General features: G+C 41.6%; 1 protein-coding gene across 2 annotated transcripts in view; it reads right to left on the bottom strand.

Moving 5' to 3' along the window:
- The window catches only part of LOC119854612 (natural killer cells antigen CD94-like), a 45,604-nt gene extending 34,739 nt beyond the window's left edge, over positions 1-10,865 (bottom strand). For both annotated transcript variants that reach the window (XM_043513765.1, XM_043513762.1), the window contains exons 1-5: positions 10,735-10,865; positions 5,916-6,021; positions 3,689-3,784; positions 1,905-2,003; positions 1,090-1,158 (exon numbers count right to left, since the gene is read on the bottom strand). In XM_043513765.1, coding sequence (XP_043369700.1) covers positions 1,090-1,158; positions 1,905-2,003; positions 3,689-3,784; positions 5,916-6,021; positions 10,735-10,803 — 439 coding nt within the window. In that variant the 5' untranslated portion in view covers positions 10,804-10,865. The remainder of the gene's footprint in view (positions 1-1,089; positions 1,159-1,904; positions 2,004-3,688; positions 3,785-5,915; positions 6,022-10,734) is intronic.
- Between the last annotated feature and the right edge of the window lie 9,934 nt (positions 10,866-20,799).

The raw sequence follows: 20,799 nt of genomic DNA, 5'->3' as shown, positions 1-20,799 counted from the left end.
AGTTGGAGAACACTTCAATCTCTCTGGTCACTCGATCACAGACCTAAGAGTGGCTATACTTCAACAAAAAAGCTTCAAAAACAGACTCCAACAAGAGACTGCTGAATTGGAATTAATTTGCAAACTGGATACAATTAACTTAGGCTTGAATAGAGACTGGGAATGGATGAGTCATTACACAAAGTAAAACTATTTCCCCATGGTATTTCTCCCCCCCACCCCACCCCCCACTGTTCCTCTGATATTCTTGTTAACTGCTGGAATTAGCCTACCTGCTTGTCACCATGGAAGGTTTTCCTCCTTTCCCCCCCTGCTGTGGGTGATGGCTTATCTTAAGTGATCACTCTCCTTACGGTGTGTATGATAAACCCATTGTTTCATGTTCTCTGTGTGTGTGTATATAAATCTCTCCTCTGTTTTTTCCACCAAATGCATCCGATGAAGTGAGCTGTAGCTCACGAAAGCTTATGCTCTAATAAATTTGTTAGTCTCTAAGGTGCCACAAGTACTCCTTTTCTTTTTGCGAATGCAGACTAACACGGCTGCTACTCTGAAACAACTCTAAGGTTAGCTCTGGAATATGCTTCCAAGGGAGGTTGTGGACTCCCTGTCTTTGGAGGTTCTTAAGAACAGGTTAGACAACCTTTGTTGGGGGGATGATCTAAGTTCATTTGATCCTGCCTCCGTGCAGGTGGCTGGACTAAATGACCTCTCAAAGTCCCTTCCAGCTCTACATTTCTATGATCCTATTATTATTATTGTTTCCTCATGTTAACTATTTTTCTTGCTATACTCCTTTCCGGTTGCCTTTTAGCATGTGAGTTGAATCTACTTCGCCTCCTTTACATTTCCTCAAGACTCACTTCTGACTTTTACAATGAGTGAAAACATTTGGTATACAAGAATCAAAAGAATTGAAATCTAGTTAACCCAAAATGTCATAATCTGCTATTCATCAGTCTAGCAACAATGCTGGGGATTTAATTTGAAATGATTTCAGTCTAAAGTTACAGCACATACAAGAAAAAATGTTGCCCTTTTGAAGGCAATCTTTCCTGTTCAAAACCTTTGGCAGGTTTCCGTTCTTACCTGGGATAATTTCCTGAAACTGGTTCAGGTTTTCCTCCTGTCTACATGGTATTTGGGAGATCTGAAAAACTTAAAGCCAAAATAATATAACGATATGATGTATCCCTTAAAGGTAAATTGCAGCACGGTTTTACAGATCAATATATTGTGCCTTATAGGAACACAAAGGGCCAAGTTCTACCCTCAGTTATGCCATCGGGCAGAAAGTCTGTTATATTGTAATAACAACATGTTATGTTATATGTAACATGTCAGATACTTTTTCTTTTTTAAAAATAATCTTAAAAATTAACATTGTGAACTTAAAAAAACCCATTAAAACCTGTGGGGTTGAAAATCTTGACTCTCTAAAAAGTCACAGAATATAGAATTGAAAACATCCTGATTTCCAACATCTATGTTGAACACAGGTAGTGTTTGAAGTGACCACTAAGCAGAAAAACACCCCTGTGGCCCTTCTGGCTCTTGAGTCATGTGGCCAATTGGAGCTGTTATTCTAAGGGGTTGTCAGTTGCAGTTGTCCCTGGAAACCCTGCAAAGGGGGTGGTTTCAGAGCACAGAGGACAAGCGGGTGGAAGTGCAGCTATCACCATGGGTTTGGGAGTGTGGGAGAGAGAATATGAAAGAACCCAGCTGGTGCCCCTGCCCCCTAAAGCCATAATTAGGCATCTGAATAAGTGGCCTGATTTTCAGAGGTGCTAATCATTTGCAGCTCTTCACTGACTTACACCCCATGAGATTTACTTTCCAGCAGTTACACAAGGAGTATGCCAACACAGAGCCTGTCTCTCAATATCTACTTTGCTCATGCTTACCATTGGCAGCCAAGACACCCTCTGCTATCACCAAAGCCAAGCAGAACATCCCCAAAATCCCTGCTATGAGCCCCCATGCAGGAGCTGGAGCAGAAGAATCTGAGAGAGAGAAAAGGGAGAAGTACAGAATTATGGGGGGAAATGTTTTTAAGCCCTAAACCAGGCATAAGCCCTGGAAGTATTTTTTCTTACTTTTGCAACAATGCTCCTTTTTTGTCTCTGCTCTTATTGTAAAGTCCTATGGAATTTAAGAATGAAGATAACAATAGAGTTGTATAGAATTTGACTAGGGTTTATTAAAACAATACCTTATAAGTCTATTGAATTTAATAGAGAATGAGATCTTCACTAAAAAATTTTAGCCATCTTATAGCAAAAATACAATTCTCTACCAATTACGTTCTGTAGAATGGTGTTAAAAAAAACAAACAGGACAAATGTTCTTATTTTCTCTTAAATTGTATCAGATTTATCCACAAGAGTGGCCTGTTCTGCTTTTCGGTCCTATTCTCCTTGTTAATGAAACACAGCTTGACCACACACCTATCTATTCACCTCCCCATACCCGCACCCCAATTCAGCTGTGTCAGAACAGGGTCATCAGAACTCTCAAACTATGGAATGAAAACTCTTTCCATGCTCAAGGTTTTACAAGCCAGGATGTCTGAATAGCAGGATCTAGTTTTAAAGAGGCCATAGTAAGGAGGCGGACTGTATTACATGGGACCTGCTGGCAACAAAACAGTGTCCTGGAGTCCTAGCAGAACACCATTAAGGTCTATTTCTTCCACCTTAGCACTTATATGGAGCTTTTCAACTGTAGCACTAAAAAAAGGTGGGAAAGTTTTATCCTCATTCTAAAGATGGAGGAATTGAAACAGAGAGAGGTGAAGTGCTTTGCCCAGACTTATCAAGGGAGTGAATAAAACCCAATGATCCGGGCTGTTAGCTTGAAGCCCTGTGCAGTGGCCCAAACTGCATCTATGCAGCAATTTGTAAAAGAGGGGAAGCATTATATTCATTCACTGCTAGTACCATGTACACTCATGAAGGTAGGGTAAGGAAAAGGAAGCTCAAAACAAAGAGTTCTAGGAAGAATTTAAAGGGCTCCCCCTTCCCTCTTGGAAGTCTCACCATCCAGGGCACCTTAAAACAGCATTAAGGGCTCAGCTGTGCCTTTTAGGAACTGTCCTATGTTCGGCCAGTGTGGAACCTCCCCCTAGGTGGGGATTGTCTCCCCTGGGGAACAGTCCCTCCCTAAACTCTCAAGTGTGCAAAGGGAGAGCACACACTACACCATCTTATAGGGTAGTGTAGCTGTTCCGCCCGAATTACATAGTACAGGAGGATGCTAGATAAAGCCACAGCTCTGTCTCCCTCACCATGGGGTGGCCAATGCCTCCGTGCATTCTATGGGGGAGCAGACCCTGCAACTAGGAAGAAAATGCCTGGCCACTGCGGTTGGGGTAGAAGGCAGGGAAGTCCTGGCACACACCACTCTCCTCCCCTCAAACATTCATATAGTGGCTGAGATCCATCTGGCCCCAATTCTTCCATACTACATACTTTCAGAATTATCTTTATATCTTAATATGAAGAATGTGCAAGGAAGCCAGGTGGATAATGCTTGTGGGCATCTCAGCCATTGAATGTCTTGATGTTGGATATTTAAGTCTTGAATCTTTATGCAGAGTTTTGCTTTTAATGTTCTCATACAATTCAAGGTAGACTTTAGACAGTTAAACAGCAGTAAATATGGAGTCAGCAGAATGTAGCATACGTACCTTTGCTCTGGGAGTTCATAGTCCTTTCTCTCCTCTCCTGCTCAGAAGCATTGTTGCATTTCCGTCCTGTATAGGTCACCACCTCCTCATTTCCTTCTAGTGAGTTATGGTATAGAAATAGTGAATTCCATTCAATGCACTGACAAGGTAGATGGATCTTATTAAAATCCAATGGAGCTATGAGACTACCACTGCAGTACGTAGGGCATGGCAGGACTTTTGTCTGAAAAGGTTTAGTCCCACAGTACAATGGTCTACAGTACGCTGTCAGTGTACTGGGATCAACCAACATCTGTGAATTCAGCACATGCATCTTGTCATAAAAATAAAGGGAAGGGTAACCACCTTTCTGTATACAGTGCTATAAAATCCCTCCTGGTCAGAGGCAAAAGAAGCTAAGATGACCTCACTGGCACCTGACCAAAATGACCAATGAGGAGACAAGATACTTTCAAAGCTGGAGGGGGAGAAACAAAGGGTCTGTCTGTCTGTGTGATGCTTTTTGCTGGGAACAGATCAGGAATGCAGTCTCAGAAACTCTGTGAAGTAAGTTAGTAAGTAATCTAGCTAGAAATCCATTAGATTTCCTTTTGTTTAATGGCTGGTAAAATACACTGTGTTGAATGGAATGTATATTCCTGTTTTTGTGTCTTTTTGTAACTTAAGGTTTTGCCTAGAGGGATTCTCTATGTTTTGAATCTGATCTGTAAGGTACTTACTATCCTGATTTTTACAGCGTGATCTACAAAACATATTTATAAACTCATTCAACATATCCAGGACTATTTTCTTGATTTAAAGCCTGCTCCTGCTCCCATTGAAGTCGATAGCTGTACGCTAATTAACTTCAGTGGAAATAAGCCACTAGGTATTATGCTCTTTTAGATGGAGATCATGTTTTCTTTCTGTTTTTTTTTTAAAGAGCATTTTAAAATGTCATCTTCTCTAAAACTAATGCTCAACTTCTTGGAAGCTCAGGAAATCCTCTGCTGGACAGAAATGATTTTAAGGCTCTGGGACGGTAAATAAATGTGGGCAATTAAGGATCAGCAATGACTTCATGATGTTGACTATTACAATCAGTCAAAGCAGAAAGAAAATGGTATTTTATTTGGGTATGAGTAGGTTTCAGAAGGGAGAGTAGAATTCAGCTATCACCTCCTTTAATCTTCCCACAACAAGGCATGATAAATAGACAATGTCTCTTGAATACGGGGCAAATCAACAACATCCATTTTCAAGGAATGGTTTGCGATAACACAACTGCTAGGCACCAGTTCTGCAGAAAAGTACCTAGGGGTTACAGTGGACAAGAAGCTGGATATGAGTCAACAGTGTGCCCTTGTTGCCAAGAAGACTAACGTCATTTTGGGTTGTATAAGTAGGAGCATTCTCAGCAGATAGAGGGACATGATCATTCCCCTCTACTCAACATTGGTGAGGCCTTATCTGGAGTACTGTGTCCAGTTTTGGGCCCCACACTACAAGAAGGATGTGGAAAAATTGGAAAGCATCCAGTGAAGGGCAACAAAAATGATAAGGGGACTGGAGCACCTGACTTATGAGGAGAGGCTGAGAAACTGGAATTATTTAGTCTACAGAAGAGAAGAATGAGGGGGGATTTGATAGCTACCTGAAAGAGGGTTCCAAAGAGGATGGATCTAGATTGTTCTCAGTGGTAGCAGATGACAGAACAAGTAGTAATGGCCTCAAGTTGCAGAGGGGGAGGTTTAGGTTGGATATTAAGAAAAATTATTTCACTAGGAGGGTGGTGAAGCACTGGAATGGGTTACCTAGGGAGGTGGTGGAATCTCCTTCCTTAGAGGTTTTTAAGGTCAGGCTTGACAAAGCCCTGGCTGGGATGATTTAGTTGAGGATTAGGTCCTGCTTTGAGCAGGAGGTTGGACTAGATGACCTCCTGAGGTCCCTTCCAACACTAATATTCTATGATTCTATAAATAAAAGAATTGTGTTCCAGGGCTCCAGAGATACAATAACTTTTGCTTCCCATGCCCAGAATACTGTGTACCATTGTAGGGGCATTTCAATGCTTCATAGATATTAACAAATTACCTAAAATAACTGTTCCTGGCACTGAAGAAAAAGGTAAAAATATAAGTTGATAAAGTCAGATACAATATGTACAGCTCAAGGAAGAGATTTAACATGGAATATAGACTATCAGTAATAGCAGATATGTTCTCATATGCTTACAAACATACCGCACCTTTGTCCCTGGTGTTCTTAGGTATCTTTTTCCTCTGCTGCTTGGAAGGAGTTTGAAGTTTTAGGTCTACATAGGTCACTGCCTGCTCACTCATTTCTGGTGCATTCTGGGATAGAAAGGTTGGATTGAGTAGGCTGAGATGTACAATGGGATCTGTTGGAAACTGATACTTATGTTAAGGAACTACAGCAACTGTAATGATTTCACAGCAGAATAAACTGTAGGGTGTGGGTTGGAAGAACCAAGCTTCCCTCTCACTGCACCTTGAATGTGGCACATAGTTCTGGGTGCGGGACACCTTAATACACACCAGCAAAATAGAAGGATTCAGAAAAGAAAAACAAACAAACAAATAAAATCCTGGCAGGACAGATTCAGGAGAAGAGTTTAAAAGACAAAGCTACAATTTCATGTGCCCTGGCAGTGGAGGGAGGCTGGACACAATCTGGCTCCTAATACTGGAGAACTCGATAGTATCGGGAAGCGTTAGCTCTGCCAGTAGCAAAAGAATCCCCGGTGAGTCAATTTGGGGGTAATGAGAGGACTGGATGGTGACCTTCTCCTCCTGCTGACAGGGATGGCTGTGCTGGGGGAAATGCTTACAGCACATGTCAAATGTGCAACATTACAAGGGGTGATCCTCTCTGCTCTCCCCTTTAGGTTTCTAGAGACTCTGGGTCTGATTCTCCACTTGTTTTATACCACTGTAACACCATTGACTTTAATAGGGCTTTTGCTCCTAAATAATTCAGGGACTTTTGAAAACACCACCCCAGGTGCCTAAATATAGATTTTGGAGAACTTTAGTCTCCGGTGCCTCCAAGTACTGCCACTTGAGTGATGCACCTCCTCCACTTGCTCCTCCCTTTGAGCTGTAGCTCACTAAAGCTTATGCTCTAATAAATTTGTTAGTCTCTAAGGTGCCACAAGTACTCCTTTTCTTTATACTTTAGCATAATATACATTGAGTTTCAGTATAGACAGAATCATGGGGTCATATTCTGTTCAGAGACACTCTTGTGTACATTTGGACTAATTCCATGGAAGTCAGTGGGTGTTACTTCAAATTTACATTTTCCAAATGAAGTCAGAATGTGGCCATGGTGCAGAAAATCATAGAAGTCAAGGCGTCTTTCCCAACTTTATGTTATTTAATTCATCTTGCGGGAGTCTGTGACAAGGGTAAAACAGCAGTGTGGAGTGGTTAAAGGGATCCATGACTATCACATGACAGGTCAGAAAGAGGAAGCTTAGTTCAGAGAAGTCACAGGGCCAGGGGGTCTCTCTCTTCCTGACTGGCTGAGGCAGAAAGGCCTCTGGGGACTATGACCAATATTTTCAGTTGAGTGTGTTTTCTTTTCTTTTTTTTTGTTCCCATTTTGTTTGTTCACATTATTGTAAATAATAAAGAAGGGCATGAAAAGGGACTTGGGCCTGGAGATTACTTGCCTTCCCAGGCTGGTAAAATAGACACCTCCCCCCACACCACACACATTGTCAATGGAGATGGGTTATATCAGTCACAGGCTGAGGTTTATACTTTCATACGTTTAATGTAGGATTCTGTCTAATAATAGAATCATAGAATCATAGAATATTAGGGCTGGAAGAGACCTAAGGAGGTCATGTAGTCCAATCCCCTGCCTCCAATCTGTAGTTCCCTGGGTTCTCTTTCTTCCCTTTTTAAAATATGGGCACTTTTTTGCCTTTCTCTAATCATCTGGGACCTCCCCCAATCACCACGAATTTTCAAAGATAATGGCCAATGGCTCAGAAGTCACATCAGCCAACTCCCTCAGCACCCTAAGATGCATTAGATCTGGACCCATGGACTTGTGCACATCCAGCTTTTCTAAATAGTCCTAACCTGTTCTTTCACCACGGAGGGCTGCTCACGTCCTCCCCATACTGTGTTGACCAGTGCAGCAGTCTGGGAGCTGACCTTGTCTGTGAAGACCGAGGCAAAAAAAGGATTGAGTATTTCAGCTTTTTCCACATCATCTGTCACTAGGTTGCCTCCCCTATTAGGTAAGGGTCCCACATTTTTCCTGACCTTCTTTTTGTTGCTAACATATCAATAGAAACACTTCTTGTTACTCTTCACATCCCTTGCTAGCTGCAATTCCAGTTGTGCCTTGGCCTTTCTGATTACACCCCTGCATGTTTGAGCAATATTTTTATACTCCTCCCTAGTCATCTGTCCAAAGTTCCACTTTTTGTAAGCTTCCTTTTTGAGTTTAAGCTCACCAAAGATTTCACTGTTAAACCAAGCTGGTCGCCTGCCATATTTGCTAGTCTTTCTGCACTTCCGGATGGTTTGTTCCAGCACCTTCAATAAGGCTTCTTTAAAATACAGCCAGCTCTCCTGGACTCCTTTCCCCCTCATATTAGCTTCCCAGGGGATCCTGCCCATCAGTTCCCTAAGGGAGTAAAAGTCTGCTTTTCTGAAGTCCAGGGTCTGTATTTTGCTACTCTCCTTTCTTCCTTTTGTCAAGATCCTGAACTCAATCATCTGAAGGTTACTGCTGCCCAGGTTGCCACCCACTTCTACTTCCCCTACCAATTTTTCCCTGTTTGTAAGCAGCAGGTCAAGAGGAGAACAACCCCTGGTTGGTTCCTCCAGTAGTTCCACCAGGAATTTGTCCCCAACACTTTCCAAAATCTTCCTGGATTGTCTGTGCATTGCTGTATTGCTCTCCTAGCGGATGTCAGGGTGATTGAAGTCCCCCCTTAGTACCAGGGCCTGTGATCTGGAAACTTCAGTTAGTTGTCCCAAGAAAGCCTTGTCTACCTCATCTTTCTGATCCGGTGCTCTATAGCAAACACCCACCACAATATCACCCTTGTTGCTCTTGCCTCTAAACTTAAGCCAAAGACTCTCAACAGGCTTTTCTCCAGTTTCAAACTGGAGCTCTGAGCAATCATAATGCTCTCTTACATAAAATGACAGGTTTCAGAGTAGCAGCCATGTTAGTCTGTATTCGCAAAAAGAAAAGGAGTACTTGTGGCACCTTAGAGACTAACAAATTCAACTCCTCCACCTTTCCTCTCGTACCTGTCCTTCCTGAACAGTTTATACCCAATCATGACAGTGCTCCAGTCATGTGAACTGCCTCACCAAGTTTGTGTTATTCCAATCATGTCATAGTTCCTTGATTGTGCCAGGACTTCCAATTCTTCCTGCTTGTTTCACAGGCTTCTTGCATTCATGTATATGCACCTAAGATAACTAGCCGATGGCCCTTCTTTCTCAGTATGAATCAGGAGGCTTCCCATCTTGTACCCTCCTCCTTGTTTCCTCCCATCCCACTACCCCACTTACCTCATGCTTTATCCCGTCTAATTTTAAATGTTTCTTGCAGAAGGATTTCCACCCCTGACCTTGGGAAAATTTTGTTTGTCTTAACTCCCTCCCTGTACACCTAAATCTACAACTTCACACCACCCCAATCACCCATTTCCCTCCTTGATGTTGATACACTTTCTATATTTCTAGACAGTTATTGTGTGTTCCCTTTTAGTCATGGTTTGAACAAAGTTTCTTACACACTTTTAAATCTTAAGTCTTTCTTTATAAATCAATCCCTTCAGCCCCATTAATAAAGTGTATGTCTTTTCTCTGAATTGGTTCAAAACTGCCCACCACTTTCTGCTTTTTAATTTTTTATAAGTCATGTTTATATAAACCCTTGGGACTGGGTCCATGGTCCAAAATATTCAAAAACGGGTGCTAAAACTTAGGCTTCTCATTCTAAGCAGCCTGATTTTAAAAAGCACAGAGCAGCCAGTAGGTCTTATAGATTTCAGAGGGGGCTGAGGGATGCTCAATATTTTTTAACATAAATCAGTTTTTCAGGTGAGTACATATGGATATAAGAGGCTAAGTTTAGGCATCCATTTTTTAAAATCTTGGCCCAGTTTCCCAGTGTTCCATACAGCAAGCTACATAGTAGGTGTTCAACAAATAAGTAATAAAATACTAATAATAGTGTATCAAAATGGAAGTGAACAGAACAGAGTGTAGAATTCTAGGTAGGCTCTCATCAGTGCCATAGAGAAAGAGACTGTCCTATAATTCAATGCATCCACCTATCCACAAAATGTTATTACTTTTTTGCTAACTACTGCATTGCAAGCATATATTTAATCTGTTTTCCATTTCTCACTATCACTGAGTAGCAAAGTTTTGGATTATTACACCAGACGTAATAGTTTTAATTTTATTTTCTGCTCATTTTGCTAAACTTTCCAAATTGCGTCAGGTTATCTATCTGATCTTGTTTGTGTTTGCAACACCCCTCCATTTAGTACCATCTGAAAATTACATTACATTAATTTACATTACATTATCAGGCTATTTAGTCCAGCTTCCAGAATATTTATGAAGATAACAAAGATCCTGCCACTAAACTCAGTCAATTTCTAATTATCATTACTCTTGGTTCACAGTACTTCAACTTCCTGTCTTCTCCAGTTTATGTTGATCTTGCAGGTTTGGTGAATACAGTTATAAAGTCTACATACTAGACCAGAGCTGAATAAAATACAAATATATCAAATTCTAACACTGGGTTTGCCTGAGATAATAAATCCTTTCAGAATCTCTTACTAAAAATAATGATAAAATAGAATTATATTCCATACTGTCTCTGTTAAATTTTAATCAGAAGAAAAATATAGTAAAGTTTGCAGATCTATGTCCATTTCAGGAGAACTAATCACTTATTTCTTGAAATATACAAAAACGATAAAGTATATACCTCTTATAACAACTATATACTTTACAAATGACAGCCCCTGAAGAATGTGGAGATTATACCTTTGTAGCTCTTTCACAGGAGGCTGGAGTGCAGGAACTAGACTTTGAAGTGCCACTAATGTCCTTCATGAAAATCCCTTGAGGATGGAAAGACACAGTCCGGGGTCACCCTCTCACTGCCTTGTAAGGAGATGGACAACAGGAGGTGAGAGAGGAAGAATTATTCACTCTGCAATGCTGCATTTGAAACTGCACAGGAAGTTCTCAGTCTGCTAGTTTGAAGTGCGCTGCGCCCGCACAAAGCGCTCACAGGATCTTCTCTCTTTGTAGTTGTAGGCAAGGCCTAAGGTGTTAAATTTAACCTGCTTGAGGTCAGTTAAATATTGAATTTATTAAACAAGGTTGCCTAAACAACAATTGATGAGCTAGTGTCTAAGCACTTCTTAAACCACAGGTGAGATTTGTCTGTCAGTTACACTGGTGTAAACTCAGAGTAACTCCACTGAAGTGAATACATTCACTCCCTATTTATACTGATGTAAATAAGATCAGAATCTAGTCCATGGCCTCTGTTCATGTTCCCTACTTGCCTTACGAGGGAGGCAAATTTATTCCAGTGGAGACCTGACTGCTCTTTCTGGTTCTCCCAAGGATTTGCTGACTACAGTCAAGCCACTTCCCCTTTCTGGAACCTGGGGTGGGATGAAGAGGTTTAGGTACAAGAACAATCCCCAGTCTTTGCCTGAATGATAATCAAACATTTGTCCATTATCTCTTTTCTATATCCTGTTCCCAATTTTTCTCTCTCATTTTTCCATGTGCTCCTCTCAAACTTTTCCCTTGGATGTTTCCAGGCAAAAGAGGTTCAGACATTGCCATCCTTATATATTCATGTACTAGAGCATTCATAACAAAGTTATTGCACTGGCTGGGTGAGTGCTGGTGTTTGGTCCAGGAAGCAGTTCTGAGAGGAGAATGCAAATGAATGATTGGATGCTCTCTTTGTGTTGTTTCCCATTATGGTAATCAGATCTGGCTCGGGATGGTCCTACAACTATTATATTCTGTTGGGAAAAGGTAACCTTAATCAAGAGATAAATGAATATCTGAGCCTAAAATTTTCCAGTGGAGCTTGATGGGAGAAGACTAATAGAATACTATGTGCATTTATACTTTATCTGTGGCAAGATGTGAACTAAATTAGGTGCGATGGCTAGGTAAGAGAGTGGTCTCTTCATTTAGGAATCCGAGGAGAGGACGCTGGTCAGAGCTCTTGGTTATGTCACTTACCTTCAGATTAGAGGCTGGAGAGGAGGAACAGGAGGCTTTTCAAGAAGAGGGAATTCTGTCTCCAGGCACAGACAATTGTTAAGGAAAGAGACTGGCCAGGTGACCTGGCTGAAGAACAGGAAACCCACCTATAAAATGTGTGCTGGGTTAGAAAGCACATCATCTGAGCAGCCTAGATCATTGGCCTCGCCAGAGAACTAGAGCTGTACTAATTTGACTGAATATCTTGCTGTTAAGGGGAGACACATTGCTGCTCCATAGTTAGAGCTAACTTCCCATCATTGGCCTGATTTTTATCCTTCCACTAATGACTGGTGTTAAATTGATCTAAATGAAATGATATATGGCAAGGTCTGAAAGGGATCATTCACCTCTGGCACCACACACTGATCAGACAGCTGCTCTGGCCTTGTGATGATACAGCCCTTCCATGATTAGGCCCTGAGGCAAGGTCATGTGTTCTACTCCACACCTTGTGGGATATACGAAAGAAAATGCAATAATGAGGAAGTCTTCAGATGCCTATAAAGGCTTTGGGGCTTTCTCCTTAGGTCAGGCAATTGTGGTCTGGACCCTTCTGTGTTCAGGGCCTTCTCCCAACTTGGTTTCCCCTTGGGGGTAGGCTTGGTTAGGTCATTGTTGCCAGAACTCAGGCAACAGGCCCTCCTGCAGCTCTCCTTCCCAAGAGCTCAGAGCATAGTCCTGTTCCCTTCCACTCTCCACCCCAACTGAGTTGGTCTGCTCTCCCTTTGAGATCCTCCTCCTTGGGAGATATGATGCAGGGGGTGAGGGTGGTGGATGTCTGGGCCCAGAGCAGCCGTTTAGCTCCTTCTTTACTGGTGCGGGGTTTGTATACCACATCACACAAGCATATATTGCTTTGGAAAAATGTGCATTTTCCTGGATCCCCTTTGTGATGGGCTTTAGTCTTTCCTTCCTTTTATTTTCCCTTTTCAGGCTCTCGTGGTTTTGGGGAGGGGTTGTGTTACAAGTCAATCTGAAAGGAGCACAGAGGGATGGGGAGGAGGAGGATATTAGTAATGGATGCATTCCTGTGTGGGCCAGTGAGTTCTCCTGGTGGCCCATGGGATATTGTATTGAAAGCAGAGGGCTTGATTCACATTGCACTGGATTCAGAGAGTGATGCTTCCCAGGGCTCTTCCTTCTCCTGGGGTGGTAAAATGAGGACTCATCAAACGTGGCAATGTGAACTGTAAGTGTCAGGAGGAGCTGTTACCCCAATGGGGGAGCTGCTGGAGTTTCCAGTTTCCCCTTCCATAGGAGGAGTGTAGCAGGGTTGGCCTCCTTCCACACACTATTTGATGATCAGTGGCATCTCTGCGGCACCCTGCCTCAGTTTCCTCTCTGGTTCCACAGTAATTCAAGAAAGAGGCTTTCAAAAGCCCAGTAACAGCCTTTTGATGCTCTGATTTTATTATCATAAAATTCCAAATAAACCCCAAAAGTCTTCCACCCAGCCTTAAGCTGGGGACAACTCCTTCACCCTAAGGGACTGTTCCTTCCTCTGTTCTCTGAGCCATTGGAGAAGATGCATGGCCTGGCCTGCCTTCTTGGCCTTCTCCCAAAAAGGAAAACAAAACTTCTAGCTGGGTGTGACGTAAGGTGACCAGACAGCAAATGTGAAAAATCGGGACTGGGGCGGGGGGTAATAGAAGCCTATATAAGAAAAAGACCCAAAAATTGGGACTGTCCCTTTAAAAGTGGGACATCTGGTCACCCTAGTGTGACATGCCCCTCTTGTGTTATCCGGACGGGTGATCTGCTAGACCTCTCCAATCCTTGACTCTTACCCTGCTCTACTGTGAGAACCCCCACTCCTGGGCTGTTGACAGACAGCCTCTGGCATATAAGCTGCTCCCAGCTACTTGCAAGCAAATGACACCAGCCAATAACTCCAGTCCCAGAAACAACCCTAGGAACCTCCATCTTGCAGTGTCCAATTATGCCTGCTGGACACTGCAAGCTTATATAAGTTTGTCAAATTAACAAAGAAATTGATATGTACCAGGCTTGTTCTCCCAAGGGGAGTTTCTGACACACTGCAAACCAAATGCACGGCTTCAGGTAGAATAAACAAACAGATTTATTAACTATACAGATAGATGTAAGTTATTATAAGTCAAAGCATAACAAGTCAGATTTGGTCAAATTAAATAAAAGTAAAATGCATTCTAAGCTCATGTTAACACTTTCAATGTCCTTAAAAACTTAGATGCTTCTTGACACAGGCTGGCTAGTTGCTCTTCAGCCAGGCTCTCCACTTTGATCAGTGGTTCAGTCTCTTGGTGGTGGTGATGTCTGTAGATGTAGGTGGAAGAGAGAGATCATGGCAAAATGTTTCTCCCTTTTATCATGTCCTTTCTTTCCTCTTGCCTTCCCCCCCCTTCAGAGTCAGGTGAGCATTACCTCATCGCAGTCCCAAAGGGGGCGACTCCCTTGGGGGTCTAACAGATTCCTTTGTTGCTGCCTAAGCCAGTGTTCATTGTTCCTGTGAGGCTGGGCTGGGTTTGTCCCATCCATGCCCTGACAGGGGGTGAACTGCCTCTCTGTTCTTGGAGAGGTTTTTCATGGGCTTGCTTTAAGCCATGAGGATACATTTTCAGCTTCATAACTATATACATGAAATTATAACCTACACCCTTACTATAACATTACTGTAACAAGCGGCAAAGAGTCCTGTGGCACCACTTCTTCAGATGCATTCACCCACAAAAGCTTATGCGCCAATACGTCTGTTAGTCTATAAGGTGCCACAGGACTCTTTGCCGCTTTCACAGATCCAGACTAACACAGCTACCCCTCTGATACATTACTATAACACTTACTATAACATCACTATAACAACCATGGTCATGAATCATAAGCTTTCTGAAGACACTCAACATGACAAACTTTGCACTGGATACCACACAATCATTTTATAAAGATGAACATGGGAATGTAGGGTGTCCCCCTGAGGTACGGAGCATCACGCTGGGACTCTCTATCCAACCCCGTATCCCTTCCTCAGGTACAACTACATGGGAGTTCTTGCCTGCAGCTTCACTCTGTGGCCGCCCCACTTTGACAGTCCACAGGCTAGTTTTTCTACCCTCCCAGAGGCCTGGCTTTTTCACATGACCAAGTCACATGACTTAATTCAGTCTCTCCACTTGGGGCAGCAAACCAGCTGAGACCGATCTGCCTTTAGAATGTCCACACACCCTGTGCCAAGGAGTAACAGCAGGAAAGATTTGTTCCAGCTAGGAGCCACCTATCTGCATCCTCCCCTCTAACAAGAGATCTGTTCCAGCGCTGGCCCCACCCCTCTCCAGAGGGACTGTTTAAAGAAGAGGTGACCCCACATTACCTGTTCCCTTTTTCCCTGGAATGGAAAAGCCAGTGTTAGCCAGATCCTAGGGGTAACCAAATGAACTTTGCTCCTGTTGTACCATTGGGGCCCATCCCTTTTGTATAATTATACAGTGCTTAGCACAATGGGGCTCTGCCTGCTTGTAGCCTTTCGGTGCTATCATAATGCAGATATTAAATAATCATCCTCATCAGCATCAGCATCATTTGTGAAGTTTGCATAGCTTTTACTATGTAATATTAACAAAACCACACATACACAGTGTTTTTATCCCAGAGCCTCAAAGTTCTTTACAAATATGAATTTATTAATCTTCATCACACCACCATAAAATAGGAATTCATTTTTATCCCCATTTTAAAGATGAGGCACAAAATTAAGTAATTTTTCAAAAGACCACACAGAGAGAAAGAGGCAGAGCAGGAAATGGAACCCATTCCACTGCTCTAACAACTAGACACACTATCATTAATCAAAAAGTTTCCTTAGTCATTTGAACAGGAACCCTGCCTGACTGATGAGTATTCCAGATGGTTGGGGTTTATCCCCATAAACTACTCCCCACTTGGAATGGCCAAGTCCCATGCCCTTCTATAACAAACTCATCAGCAGTTTTCTGTGACCAAAGTAAAGAAAAAAGAACTAAAGGTAAATTACACTAATAGTAAACATAGGGCAAGATCCTCAGCTGGTGTAAATTAGTGTCATTTCCTTGAAGTCTAGGGACATAGAGAAATCTTGGAATAATCATTCTGCAAAGTACTTGCTAGAAGATGATTCTAATGATTTCTAGGTTCTAAGCTCTGCCATCTTCCAAAATCACACAGTCTCCTTCATGGTAATTTTCACTGACTTGAAATCCAAAAGACACAGTTTACATTTAGTTGTGCAAATCACTTGCTGATAAGTTAAAATCAGAGAGTGTTAACATTGGGATCATTTGGAGCTGGGAGCTCTTTAACAATGTGAGAGTGAGGTTGACATTTATGAAAGTGAGGAAATAATAGCACAGATAGGGTCAGCTACAGAATACAGAGTGTCGTGAAGGCTGCTCTCCCTCCCAGCCCCCCGAGCTCGGCATCTGAAAATCAGTTCTGAACTGCAGACCTTTCTTATACTCCTATCCCATGGTACCTCTTGTGCACAAATCGCCAAGTCATGTTAAATGGTGCAGTTATTTTCTGATATGGATAAATTGGGACTAGAATGAATGGTCACAAAACTCACTGTTCCTTGTGAAAGGTTAGAAATTTCTGATCTTTGGCAGCAGAATTTCCTCTTTACTCTTCCCTCCCTCCTCCCCCCTCCCCCATCTATGTACCAGATTGGATAAGAAACAAAGAGACAAATGAACTTTGCAGATGTTCTAGAGATTACAAGTGAGTGGGAAGTGCTGCACCATTCTCTCACATCTAGGTCCTATTTGCTACATTATGGGATAATCCAATCCATAAGCAACATGACAATGTTACTATGAAACCCTGTATGGGAACAACTATTAATTATTTCATTTCAATTCCATCCTATGCCATTTCCTGGGTTAAAATGTCTAAACAACCAAACACACTTGTTTTCCTCAAGAAATTTTCCAATAGATTTACTAAAAACCAAGTTTCTTCCCCTCTTTTTAAGACCCACCTTCTTCCTGAAGAGCTCAAATTACAGCTACACTCCTTCTACTCATGCATACTTGAAGACTGGATGGGTTTCCCCCGGTTAATGATAGCAACCAACCATAGGGCTTGATAGGCAGGATATAGCACCTCCATAGCATTCTTGGCCTTTGCTGGTCATATGAAAGTGAGGTACCCATGTCTGTATGTGGCAGTGCACATTGCATTCAAATTGCATTGCCACTGATTCCTTCTATTAGTTTTTAAATATCTGTTCATTTCCTTCTTTAATTTAATGCATTGTCTGCCAAGTTTCCTTTGATGCTGACCAAGAATACAATGCATATGTGGGCTAGAGGGTTATCTTATCAATGCCAGTATAAAAATGCAATATAAAATCCAGACTCATTGTTGCGTTCATTCCTGGTTTGGTATCTATGGAAGTGAAGAAGGAAAAGATATTACCAATTCTTCCTTGTTTTCTATCTTAAGAAGTCTGGAGCCATGAGAAGAACAATAATCTTTACTTCCTTGTCATATTTGCCATTCAGTAGAGAAGTGGTAACAGACTTTTCAATGCCAGAACCAATTATCTGGGCAAAGACTGCATTTGCGGCCTTGAAAAGAGAATGCATATGCTGATGCTGATTGATACTGAATATGGTGTAATGTACTACCTGCTGAGTGAGCCACCATTGCTCTGCCATGAGGCATTCATACCCCATCATCCTAATTCTTGGTTAGAATTAGATTTACATATTCCTATTGCTGTCCAGTGTCTAGACTCTAGAGAATGTACATGTGTTATACAGGAGAGGAGCACCTGACTGACTTTGCTGTATCATCAATTATTGTCTATATATCACAGTTCTTCCTGCTTTTTTCTTTTCCAAACTGAAAAAACCCTCCTCTCTTTAAACTCTCATCACAACTGCAGCCAAGAATTAATGTTGCCCCTTTGTACCCAATCATTTTTCTTTGCTAGTTAACAGACGGCTTAGGGCCATCAGAATCTGCTTCTAGTGTTGGATGGCTAGTTCCATTTAATCATCTGCCTATCTCAGATTTAAAGGCACAAGGTCTTTTGCATTTGCAAGCTGAGTAGTGTTTGATTCTAATTACCCAATTTGCTCACATTAACACCATTTATGTGCACACATCAGAAATCCTAAAGTAGAGGTTGGGTTGGAATTATTTATGATACAATGTAATGTATGTATAATGTTCTTAAAAAAAAACAGCCCAGAGGAAACAGCTATTTCCACAAAGCTACCCTCAGCTTCAGTGTTGTATGGTATAGCTCCTGACAGAATATTTTAGTTTGTGGATGGTGAATCCCTGAGCAATTTTTACTCTGAGCTTTCAGAATCTTCTACTCCTAAGTGAGCAATTCCAGCCATCTGCTCACTAGTGAGGACACCTAGAAAACTTATATTCATCATAAGGTTATGCTAAAATATGCTTTGTCAAACTAAACAATACTATGGCTTTTCTTCCACTCATTATAGGAACACAAAGAGAAACACGTCTGTTGTTTTGGATTCTCTTTGATGATGCAAGAAATAAAAGAAACATTAAATACTTCTTTAAAATATAATTTGCTATTTGGGTAATGAACTTGTGGCCACTTAGTTATTGGCACAAGAGATGATCTGTAGGGATAAAATGAGATCTTAAACACCAAAAGTACAAGTTGAGCTGATGAGGTAATTCCAGTGACTTTGAAAGTAGATGGTTCCTAATTTTTAAATAGGGCAGACAGACACTAGAAAGGGACATGACTATACACAGTGATCACACACTTTATATATTTTGAATTTTTTTAATATAAATATGTTTTTACATGAGAATAACTTAATATGAGACAAAAGATGTAGCTGTAAATGACTTATTTCTAGCATTCTGGTGGAAGAGCATAAACATTGGAAGCAGAAGAAGAACTTCATCTTCCATTAGCAGAGACAGGGAACAGTGGAAGAGTTTGTCACAGTCTTCCATCCCGCTCTTCATTTGGGAGGAAGGTGAAAAGCAACACAACAGCTTCTTTCTGTGGGAAATAGGTAGGAAGTGATAGGAATTGGGGGATAGGAGGAAAGAGGATAGAGTGTCTGTCCTTAAAAACTCAATAGGTATTAGCAGGTGACTAGACCTTTCTCAGCAATACAGCAGCAGGTGGAATATCTGGACTCTGTCAGGAGAAGGGAGAGCTCTGAGTGGGAGAAAGGGAAGAAAAGTCAGCTGAATATCCATGGGTTCATGCACTAGAGTTTGGATAAATAACCAACATTTTAAACACTAATCCTAATTAACTTTGACTAACACTAAAATATTGTGGCTGATTCATGTTTTACAGGTTCTATAAAACTAAAATCACAGGTGATTAGGACCCACTCATGGCAAGCTGATAGCAGTTCCTCTCTTCAATGTGAATACCAACTATTTTACATGCATTTACACTCATGACATTATTAAATGTCTGTTTAAATAATTGCTACTTTGAAAAATTGTAATGCTTCAAATCAGATATCGGACACTATATTCACATCTGATCAGGGACATCAGTGGAGTTTACACCAAGACTTAATTTGGGCTACAGTTCCTTACATTTCAGTATTTACACCTGTGTTACCATTGCCTCAGTGGGTCACAGCTGAGGATGCCAAATTCAGGACAAATTGCTGAAATAGAAATAGGGCAGTGTCAAAGTTCCTTCCCCACTCTGAACTCTAGGGTACAGATGTGGGGACCTACATGAAAACCTCCTAAGCTTATTTTTACCAGCTTAGGTTAAAACTTCCCCAAGGTACAAACTATTTTACCCTTTGCCCTTGGACTTCCACTGCCACCACCAAACGTTCGACTGGGTTTACTGGGAAAACGTTGTTTGGGAACGTCTTTCCCCCCAAAATCCTCACCAAAACCTTGCACCCCCCTGCCTGGGGAAGGCTTGATAAAAATCCTCACCAATTTGCATAGACCACAGACCCAAATCCTTGGATCTTAAGAACAATGAAAAAAGCATTCAATTTCTTACAAGAAGAATTTTAATATAAGAAAAGGTGAAAAGAATCTCCTCTGTAAAATCAGGATGATAAATACTTTATAGGGTAATTAGATTCAAAACATAGAGAATCCCTCTCGGCAAAATCTTAAGTTACAAAAAGACACAAAGACAGGAATATCCATTCTGTTCAGCACAGCTTAATTTTCTCAGCCATTTAAAGAAATCATAATCTAACGCATATCTATCTAGATTACTTACTAAGTTCTAAGTCTCCATTCCTGTTCTGTCCCCAGCAAAAGCATCACACAGACAGACAGACTCTTTGTTTCTCCCTCCCTCCAGCTTTGAAAGTATCTTGTCTCCTCATTGGTCATTGTGGTCAGGTGCCAGCAAGGTTATCTTAGCTTCTTAACCCTTTACAGGTGCAAGGGTTTTTCCTCTAGCCAGGAGGGATTTTAAAGGTGTTTACCCTTCCCTTTATATTTATGATGGGCAGACTCACCCCAAACTGGTGATTATTCTACAACCTGATAGTCATGCCTGACCAACCTTATTGCCATCTATGATGAGATGACTGGCTTTGTGGATATGGGGAAAGTGGTGGATGTGATATATCTTGACTTTAGCAAATCTTTTGATACGGTCTCTTACAGTATTCTTGCCAACAAGTTAAAGAAGTATGAATTGGATGAATGGACTATATGGTGGAAAGAAAGCTGGCTAGACTGTCAGGCTCAACGGGTCGTGATCAGCAGCTCGATGTCTAGCTGGCAGCCAGTATCAAGTGGAGTACCCCAGGGGTTGGTCCTGGGGCCAGTTTTGTTCAACATCTTCATTAATGATCT

This window comes from Dermochelys coriacea, chromosome 1 (genome assembly GCF_009764565.3).
Source record: "Dermochelys coriacea isolate rDerCor1 chromosome 1, rDerCor1.pri.v4, whole genome shotgun sequence".
NCBI classification, from domain to species: Eukaryota; Metazoa; Chordata; order Testudines; family Dermochelyidae; genus Dermochelys; species Dermochelys coriacea.
Note: the sequence above shows the minus strand (reverse complement) of the source record. Positions and strands in the feature narration are given on the sequence as shown.